Source organism: Apteryx mantelli, chromosome 5 (assembly GCF_036417845.1).
Source record: "Apteryx mantelli isolate bAptMan1 chromosome 5, bAptMan1.hap1, whole genome shotgun sequence".
NCBI classification, from domain to species: domain Eukaryota; kingdom Metazoa; phylum Chordata; class Aves; order Apterygiformes; family Apterygidae; genus Apteryx; species Apteryx mantelli.
The window spans coordinates 58,436,022-58,456,799 of record NC_089982.1 but is presented as its reverse complement, the minus strand read 5'-3'; the positions used below and the strand labels follow the sequence as shown (position 1 = coordinate 58,456,799).

Below are 20,778 nucleotides of genomic sequence, written 5' to 3'. Positions count from 1 at the left end.
AGAATTTGTCCACTAATATATAAAAAGTTGAAACTGTAATTATGTCCCCATTTCAGGAAGGTACTTACCACATATATAACTTTAACAAAATGTAGAAAATCCAATATATAAACTGAATACAGCCTGCAATAACTCATTTTCACATTTTCAGCCTTGGTAAGCATGCATGATTATCACCAATTGAAGAATGTATTGTAAGCTTTCATCCTTGAAAGAAATTACTACATCTTCCTCAACCGGGTTGATCAGATGTTCTGATAATAAACTGACTGCTTACAACATGGAATATGTGTGATAAAATAAATTATCTAAAAGGGACTCTTATTTCTCAGAAATCATTTGTTTGGGAGGCAGGCCAACAGTAAGTCACAATTATGGAGCCAAATAAAATATAAACTTACTTTTTTTCTGATCCATTTTTTGTGACACAGATGGACGGGTAGGACTTAATACAGGCAGAGTGGCCATCCTCTCTGTGATGTTAAAGGATATGTCCGTGGACCACAATGTCTCCTCCTTTCCAGTGGCAAACAGCTGGGTGCTGTCTTCAGGGACCTCTGCCAAAACAGCATCATCTGGAGGATCAGGATTGAGCAGTGAGCCTTGAGTTACAGGATTAAATGAATTCTCCTGCAAAGTATCTCTAAATATATTTGAGTTCTTGTTTATTAGGTCAATGTGAGATAAAGGCGTAGTGGTCCAGGAGAGGGTGTGTGTGCCGAGATCCTCTGTGGGATCAACCTTGGAACTATTTTCAGCCATGTTTGGAAAAGGAACATCAGATGTTTCAATGTCACCGTTAACTGTGAAGACCTCACTTCCATTTGAATGAAAGCATGTTTTTTCTAGCACCCCTGGAAGAGAGGAAAAAAGCACCAAAATTACCATCACCCTGAAAAAACTATTTGCTTTGGAAGGTTAATACTAAGTATAATGGCATAGACAAAAAAAAAAGTAATTTTTATTTCAAATTTACAATTAAATAAGATTAAAGAATTTCTTATAGCAACAAAATAACAGAAGCACAACGAAACAAAAAGTGTGACTGCCGTAGGATAAATGAATACATATACTAAAAAGCCATTGTCCAACACAAATAAATACTTCCATGAACTAAAAATATTTTAATCTTTATAGTAGATTGCTGAAGTCTTACAGATTCAAAACTATGGCACATAATTAAGGGGGAACTCCAACATGTATTTGTTCTACCATTGTAATAAAAGAAAATTATTGTTAATCTTTTTAACACATCTTCGCTTGTGAAGATTCACATCAAATAGTACCATCATCTTTAGAAAGCTAATTTGCAGCTTCATAGGAGCCAATATATTTCTAGTATATTTTACATTCACTAACATCTAAAATGGAGAAAGGTATTGTTTTGTCTATATAGGATTATGTAATTTAACTACCACTGCTAAATATATATTCTTATATTCTCTGCCATCCTTCTCTAATACTGGATTTTAAATATATAGCTATACCCAGTATATTAGATAATTGCTGTACTTAATTTTTTGTTGGTTTATTATCACAGAATCACAGAATCGCTGAGGTTGGAAGGGACCTCTGGAGATCATCTAGTCCAACCCCCCTGCTCAAGCAGGGTCACCTAGAGCACATTGCACAGGATTGCATCCAGGCGCATTTTGAATATCTCCAGAGAAGGAGACTCCACAACCTCTCTGGACAACCTGTTCCAGTGCTCTGTCACCCTCACAGGGAAGAAGTTTTTCCTCATGTTCAGATGGAAGTGTCTGTGTTTCAGTTTGTGCCCGTTGCCTCGCGTCCTGTCGCTCGGCACCACTGAAGAGAGTCTGGTCCCATCCTCTTGACACCCTCCCTTCAGATACTTGTACATGTTAATAAGATCTCCTCTCAGCCTTCTCTTCTCCAGGCTAAACAGGCCAAGCTCTCTCAGCCTTTCCTCATGAGAGATGTTCCAGTCCCCTAATCATCTTTGTAGCCCTTCGCTGGACTTGCTCCAGTAGTGCCACATCCCTCTTGTACTGGAGAGCCCAGAACTGGACACAGTACTCCAGATGTGGCCTCACCAGGGCTGAGTAGAGGGGGAGAATCACCTCCCTCGACCTGCTGGCAACACTCTTCCTGATGCAGCCCACGATACCATTGGCCTTCTTGGCCACAAGGGCACATTGCTGCCTCATGCTTAACTTGGTGTCCACCAGCACTCCCAGGTCCTTCTCGGCAGAGCTGCTTTCCAGCAGGTCAACCCCCAACCTGTACTGGTGCATGGGGTTATTCCTCCCCAGGTGCAGGACCCTGCACTTCCCTTTGTTGAACTTCATGAGGTTCCTCTCCGCCCACCTCTCCAGCCTGTCCAGGTCTCTCTGAATGGCAGCACAGCCCTCTGGCGTATCAGCCACTCCTCCCAGTTTTGTATCATCAGCAGCAAACTTGCTGAGGGTGCACTCTGTCCCTTCATCCAGGTCACTGATGAAGAAGTTGAACAAGACTGGACCCAGTACTGACCCCTGGGGGACACCGCTAGCTACAGGCCTCCAACTAGACTCTGCGCCGCTGATCACAACTCTCTGAGCTCTGCCATTCAGCCACTTCTCAATCCACCTCACTGTCCACTCATCCAGCCCACACTTCCTGAGCTTGTCTATGAGGATGTTATGGGAGACAGTGTCGAAAGCCTTGCTGAAGTCAAGGTAGACAACATCCACTGCTCTCCCCTCATCTACCCAGCCAGTCATTCCATCAGAGAAGGCTATCAGATTGGTTAAGCATGATTTCCCCTTGGTGAAGCCATGCTGACTCCTCCTGATCACCACCTTGTCCTCCACATGCTTGGAGATGGCCTCCAGGATGAGCTGCTCCATCACCCTTCCAGGGATGCAGGTGAGGCTGATTGGCCTGTAGTTCCCTGGGTCCATCTCCTTGCCCTTTTTGAAGGCTGGAGTGATATTTGCTTTCTTCCTGTCCTCAGGCACCTCTCCTGTTCTCCACGACCTTTCAAAGATGATTGAGAGTGGCCTTGCAATGACATCAGCCAGATCCCTTAGCACTCATGGATGTATCCCATCAGGGCCTATGGACTTGTGTATGTCCAGTTTGCTTAAGTGGTACCTAACCCGATCCTCCTCCACCAAGAGATAGTCTTCCTTTCTCCAGACTATATATACCATAGACCAACACAGACTTTACTTAGTTGTATGTTGAGCAGTTGCAAAATATTTCTAGTTCATAAATCAAAACAGCTGCATAACACTAAGGATATACATCCCATAAGTATCAGGAAATTTTTACATGTGGCTATTACAGAAGTATTTGGCTAATCTAAATAACAAAGTAGGCATCTCAAATATATACAGAACATAAAAATTATGTGCCATAAAAATGACAAATACTCAGATTTTCTTTTCCAAATATATCAGAGTAGTATGTAATGCTAGAAGAGAAGCACTGCTCTGTATTGTGACATAAAACAGTTTAACGATTGTAGTATATCCAGTTCAGGTAGATTTAATTACAAATAATTAAAAAGAGCCCTTAAAAACATAAAAATCTCCCCGGCTGTTCAGCTGTTCTAAAATACCCTGGCAACAATCTGTAGTTTGAATAGCTTTCCTTGCTATCTTTTAACCAAGTTCAATGTACCCGGGAGCAAACATTCATTGAGAATAAGATTATCTGTAGAGCCAATTTTGCTATTCAGGTATTCTAACTTCAACAACGGCTGTCTTGTTAACACAAATCACAGCATTTTTTTGCTATGAACTTCCCTCATTTAAAATGCTGCTCACATATACATAAGGAAAGGGATGCTAAAAGCTGTGCAACACTGCTAGAACATGACAGGATGCTACTCCTAACAGTGACTTTTAAGCATTCCTCTCATGTTAATTGCTTAAAGACAATAAAGTAAAAATAAAGAAGTGAAAAACATTCTTCTGTTTAAGGAGGGGTCACAAATAAAACAGCTTTTCCTTAACCAATATCCAAAGAAAAACCTAAAATAGCTTGGCTTCCCCAAGCTGAGCTCTATATGGAAAAAAGAAAGTTTTCTGCTTTTCCTCTCAGCTCCTTTTCTCTCTCACCCTTGCTGCTAGCTGCAGGCCCTCAAGCCAAAAAGATGGCCACATTTGAAGTGCATTAGCAAGAATTCACCTCAGTTTGTTCTCTACAAACCTTCTGAACTCGAGGAAAGTCACCCGGACTCCTTTCCACTCTGATTGTTTATTCACATTGGTGCAGGTGACTCCTGAGTCCATGCAACCCCCACTGCCACACCTCCTGGCCTTCATTTTCAGTTTGGTCACTGCATTTACCAAAATAGCTAATCACATGATTACATTTCAGCCAGGTATTGTTCACTCTTTACCACTCCAGGTCCCCTCTCCCCGACCAAGCACTCTGCTCTGGTAAGCCCAGGTGCCACACACAACCCATAACCACTCCAGTATCATCAGCCCCTTCCCCCTGCTGTCACAGAATCCCACCTCTCACCCCTTCACCTGTGTTGTGGCCAGGTTAAATCAGATCACCTGGGCTGCAACGGAAGGATTAGACAGGAGGGAATCTTTATTAATCAAGGCTACAAATAACCAACAATACCAGAAGATCTAAACTTACAGTCTGAAGTGACTTTGGATTGGGAAGCTTTATAAGTAAGAAGAAAAAAGGAACTAGAAAAATTGAGAAGAGGGATTCTTAGCACTTTGTTTGATGAACACTGAAGAGCAATTAAGAAGAAAAACTTGTAAGGTCCCTGAAATATAATGGATTTTACTGAAACAGCTACCATTTGAGATTTACCATAGCTTCATCTATCTAGGCTGGGTTATTTTGGTTCCAGCATCCCTCAGAGTGAGTAAGCCTTTGAATCTAACTTTCTTTAGAGGAACCCAAGGGAACTTTATATTTATGTATATGAAGGTTTCTGTTTTTCCACCAGTGACTGTTCATAATTCATTGGGATTTAGAGGAGTTTACTCTGTGCATTTTACAGAAGCAACTAAAAGTCTCCCATCTGTAAGTTATTCCAGCAACAGTTTCTCTTTGCTTGAGTCCTCTAATCAGATAAAACAGGAAAAATGAATGGGCTCTGATTTCACAAACAGGGACAGTAGTAATATGATTTCCTAAAACCTTAGGAAGCATGCTCAGAAATTGTGCTCACTCATATGTAGCTTTACTTGGATGCTTTTTTTTCCAAATCAAAATTTGAACCTCTATGATTGAGAAACCTACTTTGTTTCAAATTTCAAACTTCAGTAACTTTTTCTGTGGCTTTTAAAAAATTAAAGTGAACTTCTTTTCCTCCTTTGGAAACTCAAGAATAGCTGAGGGGATTTTGTTCACATTTTCTCTCTCCTCCTCTCTAGGCTCTTCTCTTCTCCTCCACTCACCACAAAAATAGAAAAAGCCTAGAAAATGTCAGCCCCAAAAAGCTATGAAAAATGATTTAAATTAAAGTAAAAATTATTAGCTATTTATATATCACTCAGCAGAATATTAAGCAATACAAGTCAGGTGAAGACTTTTTAAAAAGTTTAAAAAAAAAAACAAAAACCTTTGGTTTAATACAGTGGACCAATAAATACAGCAGAGTTACCAATTTGATTCTATCCCCCCCGCCTTATTTTGTTGTTTATCTAAAATTATAATAATAACTATGTGTATCATTACTCATAAACCATTTGCTTCTTCCATGGAGTTATTCAAATGCTTGTTTGCATGTTCAACCCACCTTTCCAGCAATAACATTTTTGTTCTGTTTTCATCATTTCCTAGTGATAACAATTCCCCTTCTTCTCCTGACAGATGTATCACATAATGAACTACTTTTTAGAAAATTACCTTCCCAATTGTACTTTAGCTGACAGTGAGTATTATTAAATTTCTTTTTAACAGTTCTTGCCCCCAAAATAATAAGCTTTACAGAGAGCAAGGACGGGGAGCAGAAAGTTGGTATTACTGGGAGGGAGGCTTATGGTGCCTGGGTACATGTAACTTTTGTATTTCCATACTTTCAAATCTTTAGGTTTAAGTTTTACTTTAATCTTGCAGGTTTCCAATTAGCTGCTTAAGACTGGAGAAGTTTAAAGAATCCAGTTTTTCCACCTCCTAGATGAGTGTTCCAGCAACTGACTGTCATGTATTAAGTTGAGCACTATCAGCATTAGAGTGGCTTTAAAAGAATGAGTTTTACTGTGTTCTTTTAAAGAATACTTCTAGATAACATCAGGAAAGGTCTCTAGACTCTGTGTCCCAATGGATTGCATGCACTTGCCTGGACTCTAGTCCATATGCTCTTGAGGGAGGTAGGCAAGCATGCACTTCTGCTTGGCACTCCCTATTGGCTAACTCCAGGTGACAGCTCTACTTCCACTTAGTATGTGAGGTTTTTGGATCACCTTCCTGAATCACCTTGTTCTCTTATCCTTCCAGGCACAGAATAGGAAATTCAAGCACTTGATTGCACTCTCTGAGTTAGGTTCGTATTTTCTTTGGATCCAGTCCTTTCTCCCCTAAAATACTATGGCATAACTTCAATTTTAAGTTTAGTTTACTGAAGATTTTTTAACAGCATCAAAACCCCTGAAGGAACTATTTCAATTTCAAGACTCCTAAGAAAACAGTGTGAAGCTTTAAAACAATACTTGATTAATCTATTCTGTAATAAGAACTGATTTACTTTCTATCAATGTCTGCTAACAGCCAAATAACACATACCATATAAAATGCAGAATATACATTTTATGTGCATACATATACATCATATCAAACTATTCTTCAGATGTGAGTTCATACAGAGCTGTAGGCAGTAAATCATAGGCCAGATGACAGTTAATTAGTTAAGAAATAGATGTATCTGTTTTGGATTTGTGTGTATAGCTACAGCTGGACATGTCCAGATGATAGAAATATACAGCATGCTGGCATTCATTATGTTCACTACAAAAATGAGAAACTGGCACCAAGCTCATTCAGTTCAAAGCAGTGCTTTGCCAACAGTCTTGCTGATCACTTTCCACTTCACTGTTGGAGAATTAATATTTTATTTAAAGATCTGAGATAGTTATGAGATCTAAGAAGCAGTCACATTGCTCAGGCTATTAAATTGAGAATTTGGCTGTGTATACTGTGGGTAATTTCTAGTGGTTCACAGCAGGAAATCTCAAAAAGACCAGGTTTGTTTAAAAAGCTAATCAAATAGAGCAGAGAGGCTTACCAAAGCATGTATAATGTATGAGACAGTTACACAGAGAATGAAATTTTGGTTCATAAATGTAGCTAGCTGGAATGTACCCACTGAGGTTTCTTCTGCAGGGTCAGTCCCTATGGCTCTGTAAGCTCTGGAGGAATGAGCACATCACTAATAATATGGAGTTACCATGGCACATCAAATCATTGCCCATCAGCTGAGCTGCAGTAACAGACTTTATTCTACTCCTCCTGGGAAGCAAAGACATTACCTTAAACAGCTTACCAGCTGCCCAAAGAGCCAAGAAAGAGGTTAGTTGTTAGATTTTTTTTTTCTTCTTCATCTTAGGGTAAAAAAGGGATATGTTGCCAGGTAAAAAGGAACTGGAAGTTGACTGTGGAAGCTGTCTTTTAAGAAAGCTGCAGAATGAAGCCAGGCTACTAAGGTCCTATGAAGAAAGGAGAGACTCTCTCCCTTTCACCAGCTTTTGACTGTCAGGCAGTGAAGTCCCAGCAAAATGTCAGATTCAAATTAAAGGACTGGAGGGGAAGACAGTAGCTGTTTGCTGCCTTAACAGCTGTTGTTGCCTGACAGTTCCAGTCATAACATTGTGATCTATTCAAAATTCATTTCTGATGCCTGTCTTCTAGTTCCTTGAGCAAGATGGGTCATATAGCTACAAATTTTTATTAATAAAGCTTTTCTTAATCTAAGAAAGTAAATGTAACATACACATAATGCTTCTATTTCAATTCCGAAATCAATCCTGAACTCTGACTGTATTAAACAATTGCTTTGCACTGGCTAATAAAATAAAGCATGATTGACTCTTTGGGAACCAATTATACCATACCAGAATCCATGCTTCAGACTCTATGACTGTCTGTCCGTCTGTGCTGGATGGACTGCCAGACTTTCATTGTTATTCTCTAGATCACAAGAGCAATTCTCCACTGATCTCAGCTATGTCTCGCAGGGGACATTCTGACCTGGAGCTGTATTCACAGCATCAACTTTTTCTCCAAGCTTCCAGGAGAGTCAGTTAAGGTGGCTTGCTAAAGTAAATTAGTTCTTATAGACTGGTCAAGTGGAGGCTGCTCTGGCGTACATTTCTTTGGATATTCTCCCTAATTTAGTTGTGCTAACAAGAACAAATTCAAAACTGGCAGATCATTTATGTGATATACACCATCTTCCATCAGAAAAACTTCCAGGACAAAATGGCTTATGTAAACATTAGTGTTATTTCTACATTTAGACATCTCTCTTACAGCAAATATTACCCTTGATACTGACAATGGAATTGTTAATATTTCATGTTGCTTTCATAGTAACAATTTTGTGTCTCTGTGCTGCCAGTCGGTTTAGATTGTGAAGGCATATGAGAACATATGCCTTGAGGCTTGACATCACTTGGAGAACTACTATGGTCTCCAAATGATTCAGCAATCAAGATGCTTTGTCTCTAGAGCATGTCCTATAACTCCCCCTGAAGATTTAATTTCATCTGTGCAGCAAAAGATTCATTCCAGGCCAGTATAGTTGGGTTCCCAGTTGATACAGGAGTTTTGATATATGCATGTTACCTGATGAATGTGCAGGATCCAACAGCCACAAAGCTAACCCTGGCAGTCTTATTACAATATACTTTTCTTTATGTCTATTCTGTGAAGGAGACCCAGCTCCTTCTGTGTCCTTATGAGAGGAAAGAAAAGGATAATACAGACCTTGCAGATAATATAATAGTAATGATCATTGTTCAGCCAGTGATATGCAAGAGACAGTATCTCTCAGATGGACCGAATCTTGCTATGGCTTTTCCAAACAACCGAATGATTTGAGAGCTGACCAGGCTGGTTCATACTTGTACATGGATAATAAAAATCAGCTATTAAAACAAGTTTTGCTTTTAAGAAGAATAAGATGAAAATGCTAAATACTACCATTCACGCATAATGCTTGTAGTAATTCTAACTGATAGCCAAAATTAATCTCAAAATACATGTTGGGGCCAAAATATAAATAAAACATTGTATGCTGCTAGTGTGAGGATGGTGAGAGAAACAAAACCTCAATTATTTGCATATCCAGAGTGAACAGCATATCTTGAACACTTTCATTGTAATTCTCATTCCCACCAGTGTTGATGGACTAATAGATTTTTATAATATTATTTTGCAAAATGCATGAATGCCTAACATTGTGCATAGATAAGAGAGTATGCTGCTTGCCTGAAAGGCAAACTTGTTTGATGTGGTCCTGCAGTGTGATCATATGTCCCAAAATTACATCTGGACTGTAAATGTCTGAAGTACGTGAAACCATTCTTTATGTGTATCATAAGACTTGCTCTGAATTCTACAGAAAAAAATAGACAAAGTATTAGTTGTGGATGGCTATTAACAGGAGGTGGCAAAAGACCACATTAGTATCAATTTATAAGAGAAATGGAACAACTACCACAGAACCTATTTATCACTATGAAGTAAGTGTAATACTGATTTTCTTTTATGGACCTGTAAGTATAAAGCATTTTTGTTTTCCCAGCAAGATAACTGCATTGCTAAGCAATTATGGTACAATCACAAAAATTTGAAATTTGGCATTATGCTCACCAGCTGTGAATGACTGTTTAAAAATTTAGTATTTCAGATGGTTTAGAATACTTCCTCTCTCAAAAGAAAAGAATGAAAATGCCAGAGATTTTTCATTCTTATAAACTTTGGAAATTTGCACCTTAGTAAAATTTACATAGGATGCCTTACTTAAGGATTTTTTTCAGTGTAAGCAAAATGGGACATGGACTACAGATTCTAATACAGATTTAAGGTGATCTTCAGGCTTTCCATTTTAAAGAGAGACTGAGCTAGTCAAACCACAGAATCAGGTATTGCTTGCTTTCTTGAAAGTAATGAAAATTAATTTAACTATAATGCACAGCAAAAAATTATAATGTAGTCTTGTGAGATGGCTCTCAATGCCTATGGATGTCAGACAGAATTGCAAGATATCAGTAATTCTAGCCATGTATAATCTAGCCTTTTCTGCTCTTTTCAAACTTCCATCATTGAGTTAGGTCTTCATGTCAGCAGTCATAAGCAGAGACCATTCCTAAGCCCTCCTGTCCTCTGATATAACACAGAAAATCAAGAGAAGTACTACAGGCATGTTCTAAAAGTTAGACTTCCTTCTTAACAGCTTAACTACTGCCTCTACTTTAATAAGTACAAAAATATTCATCATGAAGTTTTCTTCTACAGGCTGGCAAGCATGCTACACTCGTGATAAGTGAGGGACAGAAGAATATGCAGAGCCAAAGAGCGTAAGCATGGAAGAGACATCAAAGCTGAGCAGCTCAGCCTGATATTTTCTTGTATGGACCATAGAAGTTTTTTGTCAAAGTAGTAATGTGTACCTCTATTCATCGTTTGCTTTGTCCTTTCTTCTTTGCACACAGTTCTAACAAAATAACTTTTTCAATAGCTTTGCACCTTGATAGTAAATAATTTTTGAAAGGCTGATTAATGACATTCTCAAAACATGCACCCATGGCATATCTCAAGTAGGCTACTCCAAATTACTACTGTACAAATGTAGAGCTCTACCTCTCTGCTTCCATTCATACCAACTTCCCAGTTTGTTCAACATAGAGATAATGATGTGCAAGCAACATCTCAGATAAAAGGAAAGTGAATGTAAAAGTTTTAAGGTGTGTGCACACTTTTTATGCTTATATGCCTCATTCAATGAAAAAAAATACAGAAGGAAAAGAATAATTACCTACAAATTTACCACAGTAAGCAAAATGCTTTCCTGCAAAATATAAAATATAACAAAATATAATCTTCTTTTGAATTAGTTACCTAGAGTCAAATCTGAAAAGTTCATGAAGTTCTAAGAAAGATACAGGAGCTCTCTACTTGTGTTTTAAGCACCAGTAAAAGATACTAGCATCACAGTCATGGAACTTACCTCCTCCATTTGATCAAAAGACAAGAACAGAATTTCTTATACATAGAATAATTATATTAGATGTAGAATTCATTGCCTTGAATCTAGATCAATATGTTACATGAATGAACAGGAAATTTAATAATACCTTTACAACATTTGTTATAATAAAAATTTAATAATAAATTATTGAAATGGATAATATATATTACTTATATAAAATTTATTATACACATGCTAGTGTTTCTATGGTTTATGAAATAGAAGTTAATAATTTATTAAATTATAATGATCCGAGAATAGTAACAGGTAACAATGACAAATTATGATTTTATTCATATAGGCATTTGTCAGTCAGGACCATCAACTCATTTCTTACATTGTAAGTCATTGTGCCAATATTAGACTGTAACAACATTCAGTTATTATTGATCTGTATTGAATATGAACTACTATTCTGAATAAGATAGATTCTCAATACTTAGAATAGCCTACATTACATGCACTTCAAAGATGCCCACAGAATTTGTTCATTTAATTTCAGACATTGGATATATTTGTTTCTGGGCTATCAATGCACATAAAACTAAAGTTGCTAACTGAGAGAGAAGAATACTAAATTATAATCACCATAATTCAAAGGATGCTGAAGGGATCCTTGACAATTTTTAGGCTTGGATAGTAACACCAAGCCTGATTCTTCACTCTAGAGTAGTTACAATGACTTAAGAGGAGATATTCCTGATTTTTGCTACAGAAGTAGAATCAGAACAAGTCCCCTTTCCCTGGGGGATTTTATACAATCTTAATAGTATTATGTCAATACAGGCCTCAGAGGAGGATACTGAGTACAGCTGACGTAAATACACCTGCTTTTTTTATCTGCTTTCTCACCAAAGAATGACAATCTAGGGCAGAGGATATGAAGGATACAAATGGAATGCTAAACATAAGGAAAGTAAATTGAATGGCATCATATTTCCTAATTGCTTGATCTTAATCCATTTCAGCCTGTTCTTAGTTTAAGGATATATCCCAAGACTTAGTTGTCAATCATAACATTCATTAACTTTGATTTTTCGACTTGCCTAACTTAAGCTAAATGAAATGAACAGGCATAAAACATCTTGTTGCAAATCATCCTCTACAGGCTGAATTGAGAAAACAGATTTAAGTTGTCTTGATTCTGACAGAGCTGAGGGTGCTATTTAGACACGTGTTCAGTTTCCTGCCACTCTTGCTAACTGTTTGCATGATATGTATTGAAGCTGGGGTTTTAAACAGGAATATAGATTTATATTTATCTCTCTATACACACATACATTTTACCATATTTGTTATAGCTGTGCTTCTGAAGTACTTAAGGAAATATTTTCCTTAACAAAAAAAATGAAGCAAAAATCCCACAATCTCTCATCACCGAAAGCAAAACAGACTAATTTTTTTACTATTTTTTCCCAATAAAGTAATGTTTTAGCCTAGCATTACTGTCTTTTTCATGTTGTAATTGCAACAGTTTAATGCCAAGATATTTCAGCTTCTCTGTAAAGGTAACAAAGGGAAAGCTTTTTAAAATTTTGTGGGTAATAAATTATTAGCTTTTTCATTCTATAACAGACACAGAGTTAGTTAACAGATTAAGCCATTATGAAATCTAATATGTCTGGAAAAAGTTTCAGCAAAACATACTTGGAGGTTTGCATTGATATATACTTTATATTTATAAGAAACATACATATTTTGCTTTAGTGAAACAGTGATATTTTGCAGGCTGTTCAGAAAGATTTGTGGCTATAAGTTAACGTTCATCTGATAAGAAAAATCATCACTGCACATCAGTGTATGGCATTAAGGGACAAATACTCCGTTCCACTTAGAGTCATTTAAGTGTCTCTAACCTGTACATCAAATAAACAAACATAAATATTTTTGTATATTGTAACGGTATATTGCAAAATGACTGCTGAAAACTATCTACATACTACATTTTCAAGGTAGTACACACATCAAAAATCCACTTTCAGAAATTCAGAAAAGGTTTCCTTTTTGTTACCTTTGAATACATTTTAAACATATAAATCCAAATATGATATCTATTTCTCTGCAACATACTATTAGTTTACTGTTTGAGATAGATGTGCTAAGAGATATCTTTATGCCTACAATTACATTAGCACTTGAGATTGCAGTCATATTTCAGTTTTATTCTCCTTAATTAAAACCATATCAATTAACTCCATTAGCACTCACCTACAAAGGTAAGCAGAATCACCAATAAAAGGATAAGGGCACAGATGCATGGAATCAATATTAGGAGCAAAAGTCGAAGGAATTTGGCAGAGGCCAGCTTCTGAGAGCAACCATCCCCCATATTATCCTCATTTGTTCCTAAAACCTGAAAAACAAAAGCACAGTTTTATGATTCTGGTGTCACTAAGTAACTCCTATAGTGTATTTAAGTGCAGTCCCGCCCAATACACAAAATAAAAGTATCATTTAAATATGTGCTGTAAACAGCTTTTAGATTCTTAATGAAAAGATAAATATAAACTTGCTTTTGGTAGACAGGATAGAGTAATCCATAGTATATTATTTTAGTTCACCCTGTAATATCTACAAACTCATAGCTTCAGTAAAACTTCTAAACATTTCTGATGAGCTAGAAGAAAGGCTAGACATTTTATTTGAAAAATGTCAAATATATAGCAAATTTTAAGTAATACAAGTTAAATACAGCTTATTTTATAATCAAAATAATTGTTATTAATTATTCAAGAACTCCATCTGTTTCTTTCATCAAGGAATCAAGAAACTATTATCATCTTTGTTTTAAGTGACAATAGAAGTGATAAGAACCATTCTACTTATTATGCACAATGATGTTTGTTTCATTTTCAAAGGACTTTACAATTCTAGAATTTATTACAGTATTCTGTGGAACTAGCTAATAATATGTTCTGCAGTATAAATGGAATATGGAGGTATAGAGGAAAACAATTTTCTGAATTCAGCTGAGCTGCACAAAATAAAAAAAATTGAACATGTACAAAAGACTGAAGCCTAAATATCTATTTACAATGTATATAATAGGGATAAAAATCCTCTTAAAGCATAACACCATTAAGACCATGATGTCATGTATTAGAAAAATATCACACTTGTTAAACAGGAACAAGAAAACCGAAAATTTTAGACAGACATTACTAGCAAGATTGAAACAGTTGCTTTGACATTAATACATTTTTAATTCAGAAGTGACATTAAAAATATTTACAATTTTACCCTTAATAAGATGAAATAGGACTATAGAATTATTAATTCCAGACAGTGTCACCCCAAAAGATGACTCATCAGTTGAATATAATGAATAATAACAAATAATAATTTAGTCTTTCCATCAGGAAGATCTATCATATTGAAGCTGGCCTCCTGTTTTAGGGGTTACAGGCAGTGACAGGACACAGGAGTGTAAATGCGTCCATTACCCTGTCAGCCTCTTCCCAAACAAATGGGCAAGAACTCAAGAGATAGAGGTCTGCAACATCAGTCTTGCAAATGACCGTCTCCAAATGTTATGCCCTTCATTGGCTCTGTTATAAATGCCTTTCTGTGAAGAACAGGTTATCAGACTGAATGGCACAAATGGAATTTTAACTATTTCTTAAGGAGTTGTTCCACAGAGTCTATATTTACACCCCTCCTAATGTTAGTGCCCACTTTCCTGCATTATCTGAGAAGACTGTAGGAAAAAGTGGGATTTACAGCGTGTTTTCTGTCATTCTACAATGTCTCGTGTTCCAGCATGACACAAAGCTATATGTAGGGAAACTTTCCATGTTAATAATAGAATTTTCATCTGTTGTTCATGCTGCTGGCTACAAGACACTGTAGACAAACTAGGAGTGACAGAATTGCCTTTGTGCAGTTTCATGTATTTTTTTTCTGATACCACCAAAGATTGAGTGTTATCTGACCTCCTTGAGAACCATCCAGTGCAGTGTCCCATTAGACTTTTTCTGTTACTTTCACCATTCAATGCATAGATCAGACAACATGGAACACTGATATGGTAACAGTATGGTAAGAGGTGTTAGCAGTATCTCATTTGATAACCACTGCACCTTCTTCCTATCACAGTGATTCAGTCTCAACAGTGTCCTATTCCTAGGCTCATGTAGGAAGGAGGATGTAAGCTGATGGTCAACTTAAAGATGACAGAGTTATCTGAACATTTGAAATAGTCAGCCCAGGGTGAGAATAATAAGGTTGGCAGCTCTGTCTACTGACAGGGTTCAGCCTGGGTGAATTGGCAGGATCTGCAATCTGATCATCATCACCATTTCCTACAAGCAGCTAAATATAGAGAAACTGGGGTGTTAATCGGTTGTCAGAAGTGTTTTTCTTAATGCACATATTATTCAGAAGTTGAAAAGGCTGCAATCCAAGATTTTGGGATATCTCAGCTAAATTACTTCCCTTACCTGCAAGTAACACCTCACATATCCAGGCATGGATACACAAAAGGATTTTGGTGACTTTTAGGTTCCTAAATCCAAGCAACAGTTAGAAATCCCTGTTTGACTGTGTAACTTCCTGAAGTCCACACTTGTGTACATTTTGACATTAAAGTCTTCAAGACTACCTGAAGTTTTGCTTCTGGTCATGCCCAGAACTGCTCAGCAGTTCTTTATGGCAGGTCACTGAATTTCACATCCTTGGTTTGCACCTACTATATTGGTCCCCCTCGGGAGCTCTGAGCTTAGGTAACACAGGAATAACATAGCTCTGTTATTAACACAGCTCTCCCAAAACAGCTGCCAAAGCTATTTTTGAAAGCACAGCTAAAGAAAGAGAAAATGGTGTAAAGTTGCCCTCTCCATCAGTGCAGCCGTTACAGTGCTCCCACAGGAAAAGTAGCAGTTGACCTCAATTCCCTCTTCAGCCTGAAGCAGTTAAAAATGATGATATTCTACTCATTAGAGTATCGCAACCATCTAAACATGGACTCCTCCAGAATCAGGCACGTTATCCCTCAAAGTGATTATACTCTGTAAAAAAATCCACAGTTCTGCTGGGCCAGATAATGGGGAGCAAGACCATCACTGTATAGCCCAGTGATTAAGGCACTCAGAAGCTGACTCTTAATCCCTTCAAAAGAAAAAAGCATAAGACCCAATTTGCCCTCCTAAAGAAATGATTCCCAAGCAAAACGAAGTTCTTGCAAATGCCAGTCAAAAGTGCCCAACTCTACCCACTGTACTATAATGTAAATGCTGACCCATAACTACACAAGAGTTTGTCTTGAGAGTAAAAAACTTGTCATCAGTAAACCATGAAATTGTATTCTCAAAGAACTGAGAAAAACAGAAACAGTATCAACATCGATTGTATTTGATCTTAATCACTCAGGGCATGGCTGTACAAGTAAGAGCAAAGTTAACACCACAGTTGGACAGTTTGAGTTAAGCTGGGAGAAACATTAAATGTGTGAGTGCCAGTGAAAATAGTGAGCTTCTGAAATATCTTGCTTGTATGTTCCTCTGTTTCTGTTAGAAATATTTTTAAAGGCTAGTGGCATTGTGGATACTAGCCACTCTAGGCAAATATGTCTGCTAAAGAAGGACCTCAAACATTTTTCTTATTAATTCCTGAAAACAAGAATAAACCCCAATCTTTGCAGTGACAACTTACTTCCACAGATTTTAACAGGGACTGTTGTATCCAAATTTGCTTTCAGTGACTGCTCAAGAAAAGAATGCTGGATTGTGAAAGACATGCTTCTCTAAACACCATGAATTGCTAGTTTTGTATAATAGCAAAGTAAATATTTATAGGCAACTAAACAGCATGTTCTGTTTTTCCCTTCTACAGAAAAAGACCTCATGAAAAACACTAACTCTATTTAAAATCATCATCAGTGACTCAATAAGCATAAGCTTAATAAATGCCACTTTTCCACCACTTGAATATTCATATGAGTTTTTCCCATCAGTTTCTGTCGTGAATATGAAATAACTAGACGTAGTGCTAATGGTTCCTATAACATCAATGATAATGTAATGAGTTGTCCTGGAGATAAATGCAAATATATTACACCTACTCTTTTGTATTCCCTGGTATCATTTCTTTTCCTCTTGCCACCAAACATTTTAACACACAAGGAATACATGCACCAATTTCAAGTGTTCTAGTATGCCAATGGTATCTGCATAAAGCTCAGGTATGCTCTGTCCTCCAAAATGTTCTTTCCTAGCAAATCTCAGAAGGTTTCTGGTTTAGCAAGGGATCCACTGCAGCTTCGTACCTTCCTTGTAGCCCTCTTTTAGATCAGTAAGTGACAAGAAAGCAGGGTGCACTTCAAATCTCACTAAAGACTTGAAACTCCTGACCTCAGCAGTGGAAGAGTTGAAGAGAATAACACCCCAAAGGGACTATGAATCCAAAACCAGACATAAATAGTGGAATGTTTAGAAAGAAATTGGCCTGTAGAAGGAAGCAGAGGTGCTACATGCTTATTCAGTCAGCCCACTTTAGGGACCCAGGTTAGTGGCTAAGAAAATAAACTAGTTTCCCTCAGCTCCCTCTGTAGACAACAGTTTCTCTGATTCATTCTCTAAGTCTGTAAGACTGAGGCACCCTCCAGATATACCTTTATCTTCCTTTCTAAAGGAAGGGCAAGAAGACTGAGACCAGAATCCTTGAGGGTAGACTGAAAGAAACCAACCCTAAATACAAGAGGGATTGGCATGGAAGAGATTTAGCACAGTACTGCACCAAAACATATTCTCAGAAGTTAAAGAATATGGATGTAAGTTCTCTTCCTACCACCACCATTAATTAAACTGTAACTTTCACCTTTGACAGAACAAAATCATCACAGAACGTTTGATTCAAGGGAGTCTTCTTTCAATTAAATAATGTATACAATGTAGTCAGGAAATTTCAGTGTTTGGTTTTCAAGGTGACAAGTCATTTGCTTTTAATATAATCAGTTTCTATATTAAATGAGGTGTTAGAATACAGGACACTTAAAAACATAAGATAATTTTTTCTGGCAGCTAAGACATTCTGTCCCTAGTGAAATGGTATTAAGTGCTACTCATGTGAGTGCCATTCTTTCAGTATTTACTGCAATACAGGAAATACACCATGAAGTAACTAGGAGCTAATTTCAGTTTAGATTTTTAAAAAATCCTACTCTTAACTAGGACTGCTGGATCAGATTGCTTTAGTGTACACTACTCACACTCAATTTTCTGAAATCACAGGGGCAGAAAAAAGCAAGATGGTAGAAAAACACAGTCCCCTCTGAATACAGAAAGACTGAAAATTCATTGGGCCGAAATTCAGAACTAGTCTTCAGCAAGACAGAGGAAAAATTGATCATGAAGATGGCATTTCAGTAATATACCTGTGAGATTATGTCACAGAAATGACAGATTACATTAAGATTTATGAGTGAAAAGTCTATGGTAACATGTCATCATCTTCCTTTTATACACAAAAAGTATCTAAACTACTAGTCTATAAAACAACACGAATCATGTTCTAAGCATTTGACAAAAAACATCTACTAATGTTATCATCACAAACCTAACAGGTGTTCTTCTGTCCACAAAGAGGGATCATTAGGGCTAACAGTCTACTGTCAGTATGCTTGATGCCTGCTGGGTCAAGAAACACAGAATACAAAGAAAAACAGAAGACAACTATTGGATCATAAACATAAAAATACCTTGAGCAAGCCATACACCAAAGTACGATGAAATGATTATATTGGAAAGAAGACAAGAAAGAAGTACCACAAGGAAATATAGAAAGAAGGTTGTTAGGAGACAAAAAAACAGGTAGCCTTGTAGAGGTCCTCATAATGTCATTGAGGAATCTGCTATTGGGCCAAGCAATTATTTGTGTATAGAAAACATGTTAGATTATGAAAATTATCTGCAGTTCTTTCCATATCCTTGATAGTATTCCTGTTCTAATGTTGAAACAGTGCTCCATATTGTCAGCTCTTGTGATTTTATCAGGAATCTTGCGATGCTGTTCTTAAAGCTCTAGATATTGTATTCACGTGAATGTGCCAGTCATTTCAGCTTTGCTTTTCCCCAAAGGGAAGATGGTTTGCAGTTCTCATTATTACAGAGCAAAAACTGAAGATGTGAAGTGTCAATGTTTAAACAGATGACAGCATATAAAAAGAAATTTAATCATACTCATTCTTAAACCCCTTTTTGACCAACTCACAATATTCAAATGCCTGGGAGCGAATAACAGAAGTTGAGAATGTCCTACAGTTTTTAATGGTTGTGTCCTGTTCAGAGGAAAATCTGGGAATAAGCAAGGCACTTTTTGATTATTTTTCCTTCTAAAAAGTATAAGACAATGCTTCAACAGTCACTGTCATGAGTAGAAAGTGTACTATTAGTCATCCAAAGGTAGAGACCAAGGAACAGGCAAAAAGTATCCAAGTAAGAGAGATGTCATATAAAGCTAGGTACATCCTTCCAAAGAAATCTTTAGTTGATGGTAGGTGCCAAGTCCACCTGGATTCTTTTGGTGGAAGCAGAAACCTGAAACACCTTTAACCTTCCCAACCTATTTCTTAAATTGAGGTAAGTAGAGAGAATCATATGCCAGTGATGATTCTTATAGAAGACACAATGTGTAAAGTAAGGGGATTTTTTGCCTTTCAGGTTACCACAGAGACCCCACTTGTCACTTTTCCTGTTCTGGTGACCTCTCAATCTATTACTAATCCAACATGAGACACAACATTCATTAAAATCCAAACTAGGGAACACTAAAAATCACTGATTCAGACAAACGGAAATGTTGTGGTATTCTTTCCTTGATTTCTGCAGCGTAAGCTTGGGAGTCTTAATTCTTGACAAATAATTTCAGAAGTTTTGTGTGCTGAAGAGACAACTTTGGGACTAAGAACCTTGTGGATATATACAGGAGAAGCTGAGAAGAGACAAGGTGACATTCAAGTATGTCTAAGCCTTCTCTCTGACAGCACAATTCTGATGCTCCAGCTTTAGTTCAAGACAGAACTAGGGGTAAGTTTGCTGAAAAAAATCCAAACACAATAATAGTGTTCCAATATCTGTGTTTTTGAGACCCTGCACCCACCAACTACAATTCCTTTGGAGTATGCCTTACAGTGCTGTCCAAACACAGTTACTTCAGATCCCTTAGACATACCCATCCTTGCTTTAAATTTTCTAGATGAGGTACTAATAGCAATTGTAGACACTGACACAGAGATCCAAATCTGAGTTTTTGTTTGGGATAACAGATGAATGCCATGCTGCCAATGGTCTAATCACTGTCCAAGATGATATCTTACAGTGTACCATTGGTTTAAAAGAGCGCTAGCTCCTGGTACACCATTTCCTTCATAATTCATTCCCGTCTCCCTTTCTGAAGGTTTTGAGGAAGGTGGAAATAAGCTGATGCTACGGCCAGAAGATCTGTAGCTCTGAGGAGTTTAGTCACATTTCACCTAGATTTTTGGGAAAGACTACTGTGTTTTATTTCTGCAGAGCAGTGGATTATAAAGGCACTTAGAAAAGCACCATTTGATGCTGAAATAAATCTAAATAATTAAGATAATATTTGGTCTCCCTGAGAAGATTTGATTT

The 20,778-nt window shown here is 37.2% G+C and overlaps 1 protein-coding gene across 1 annotated transcript in view; it reads right to left on the bottom strand.

The window, feature by feature from the left end:
• The window catches only part of CORIN (corin, serine peptidase), a 149,237-nt gene that overhangs the window by 119,496 nt on the left and 8,963 nt on the right, over positions 1-20,778 (bottom strand). Inside the window, exons 2-3 of the mRNA XM_067297158.1 lie at positions 13,382-13,526; positions 402-854 (exon numbers count right to left, since the gene is read on the bottom strand). Coding sequence (XP_067153259.1) covers positions 402-854; positions 13,382-13,526 — 598 coding nt within the window. The remainder of the gene's footprint in view (positions 1-401; positions 855-13,381; positions 13,527-20,778) is intronic.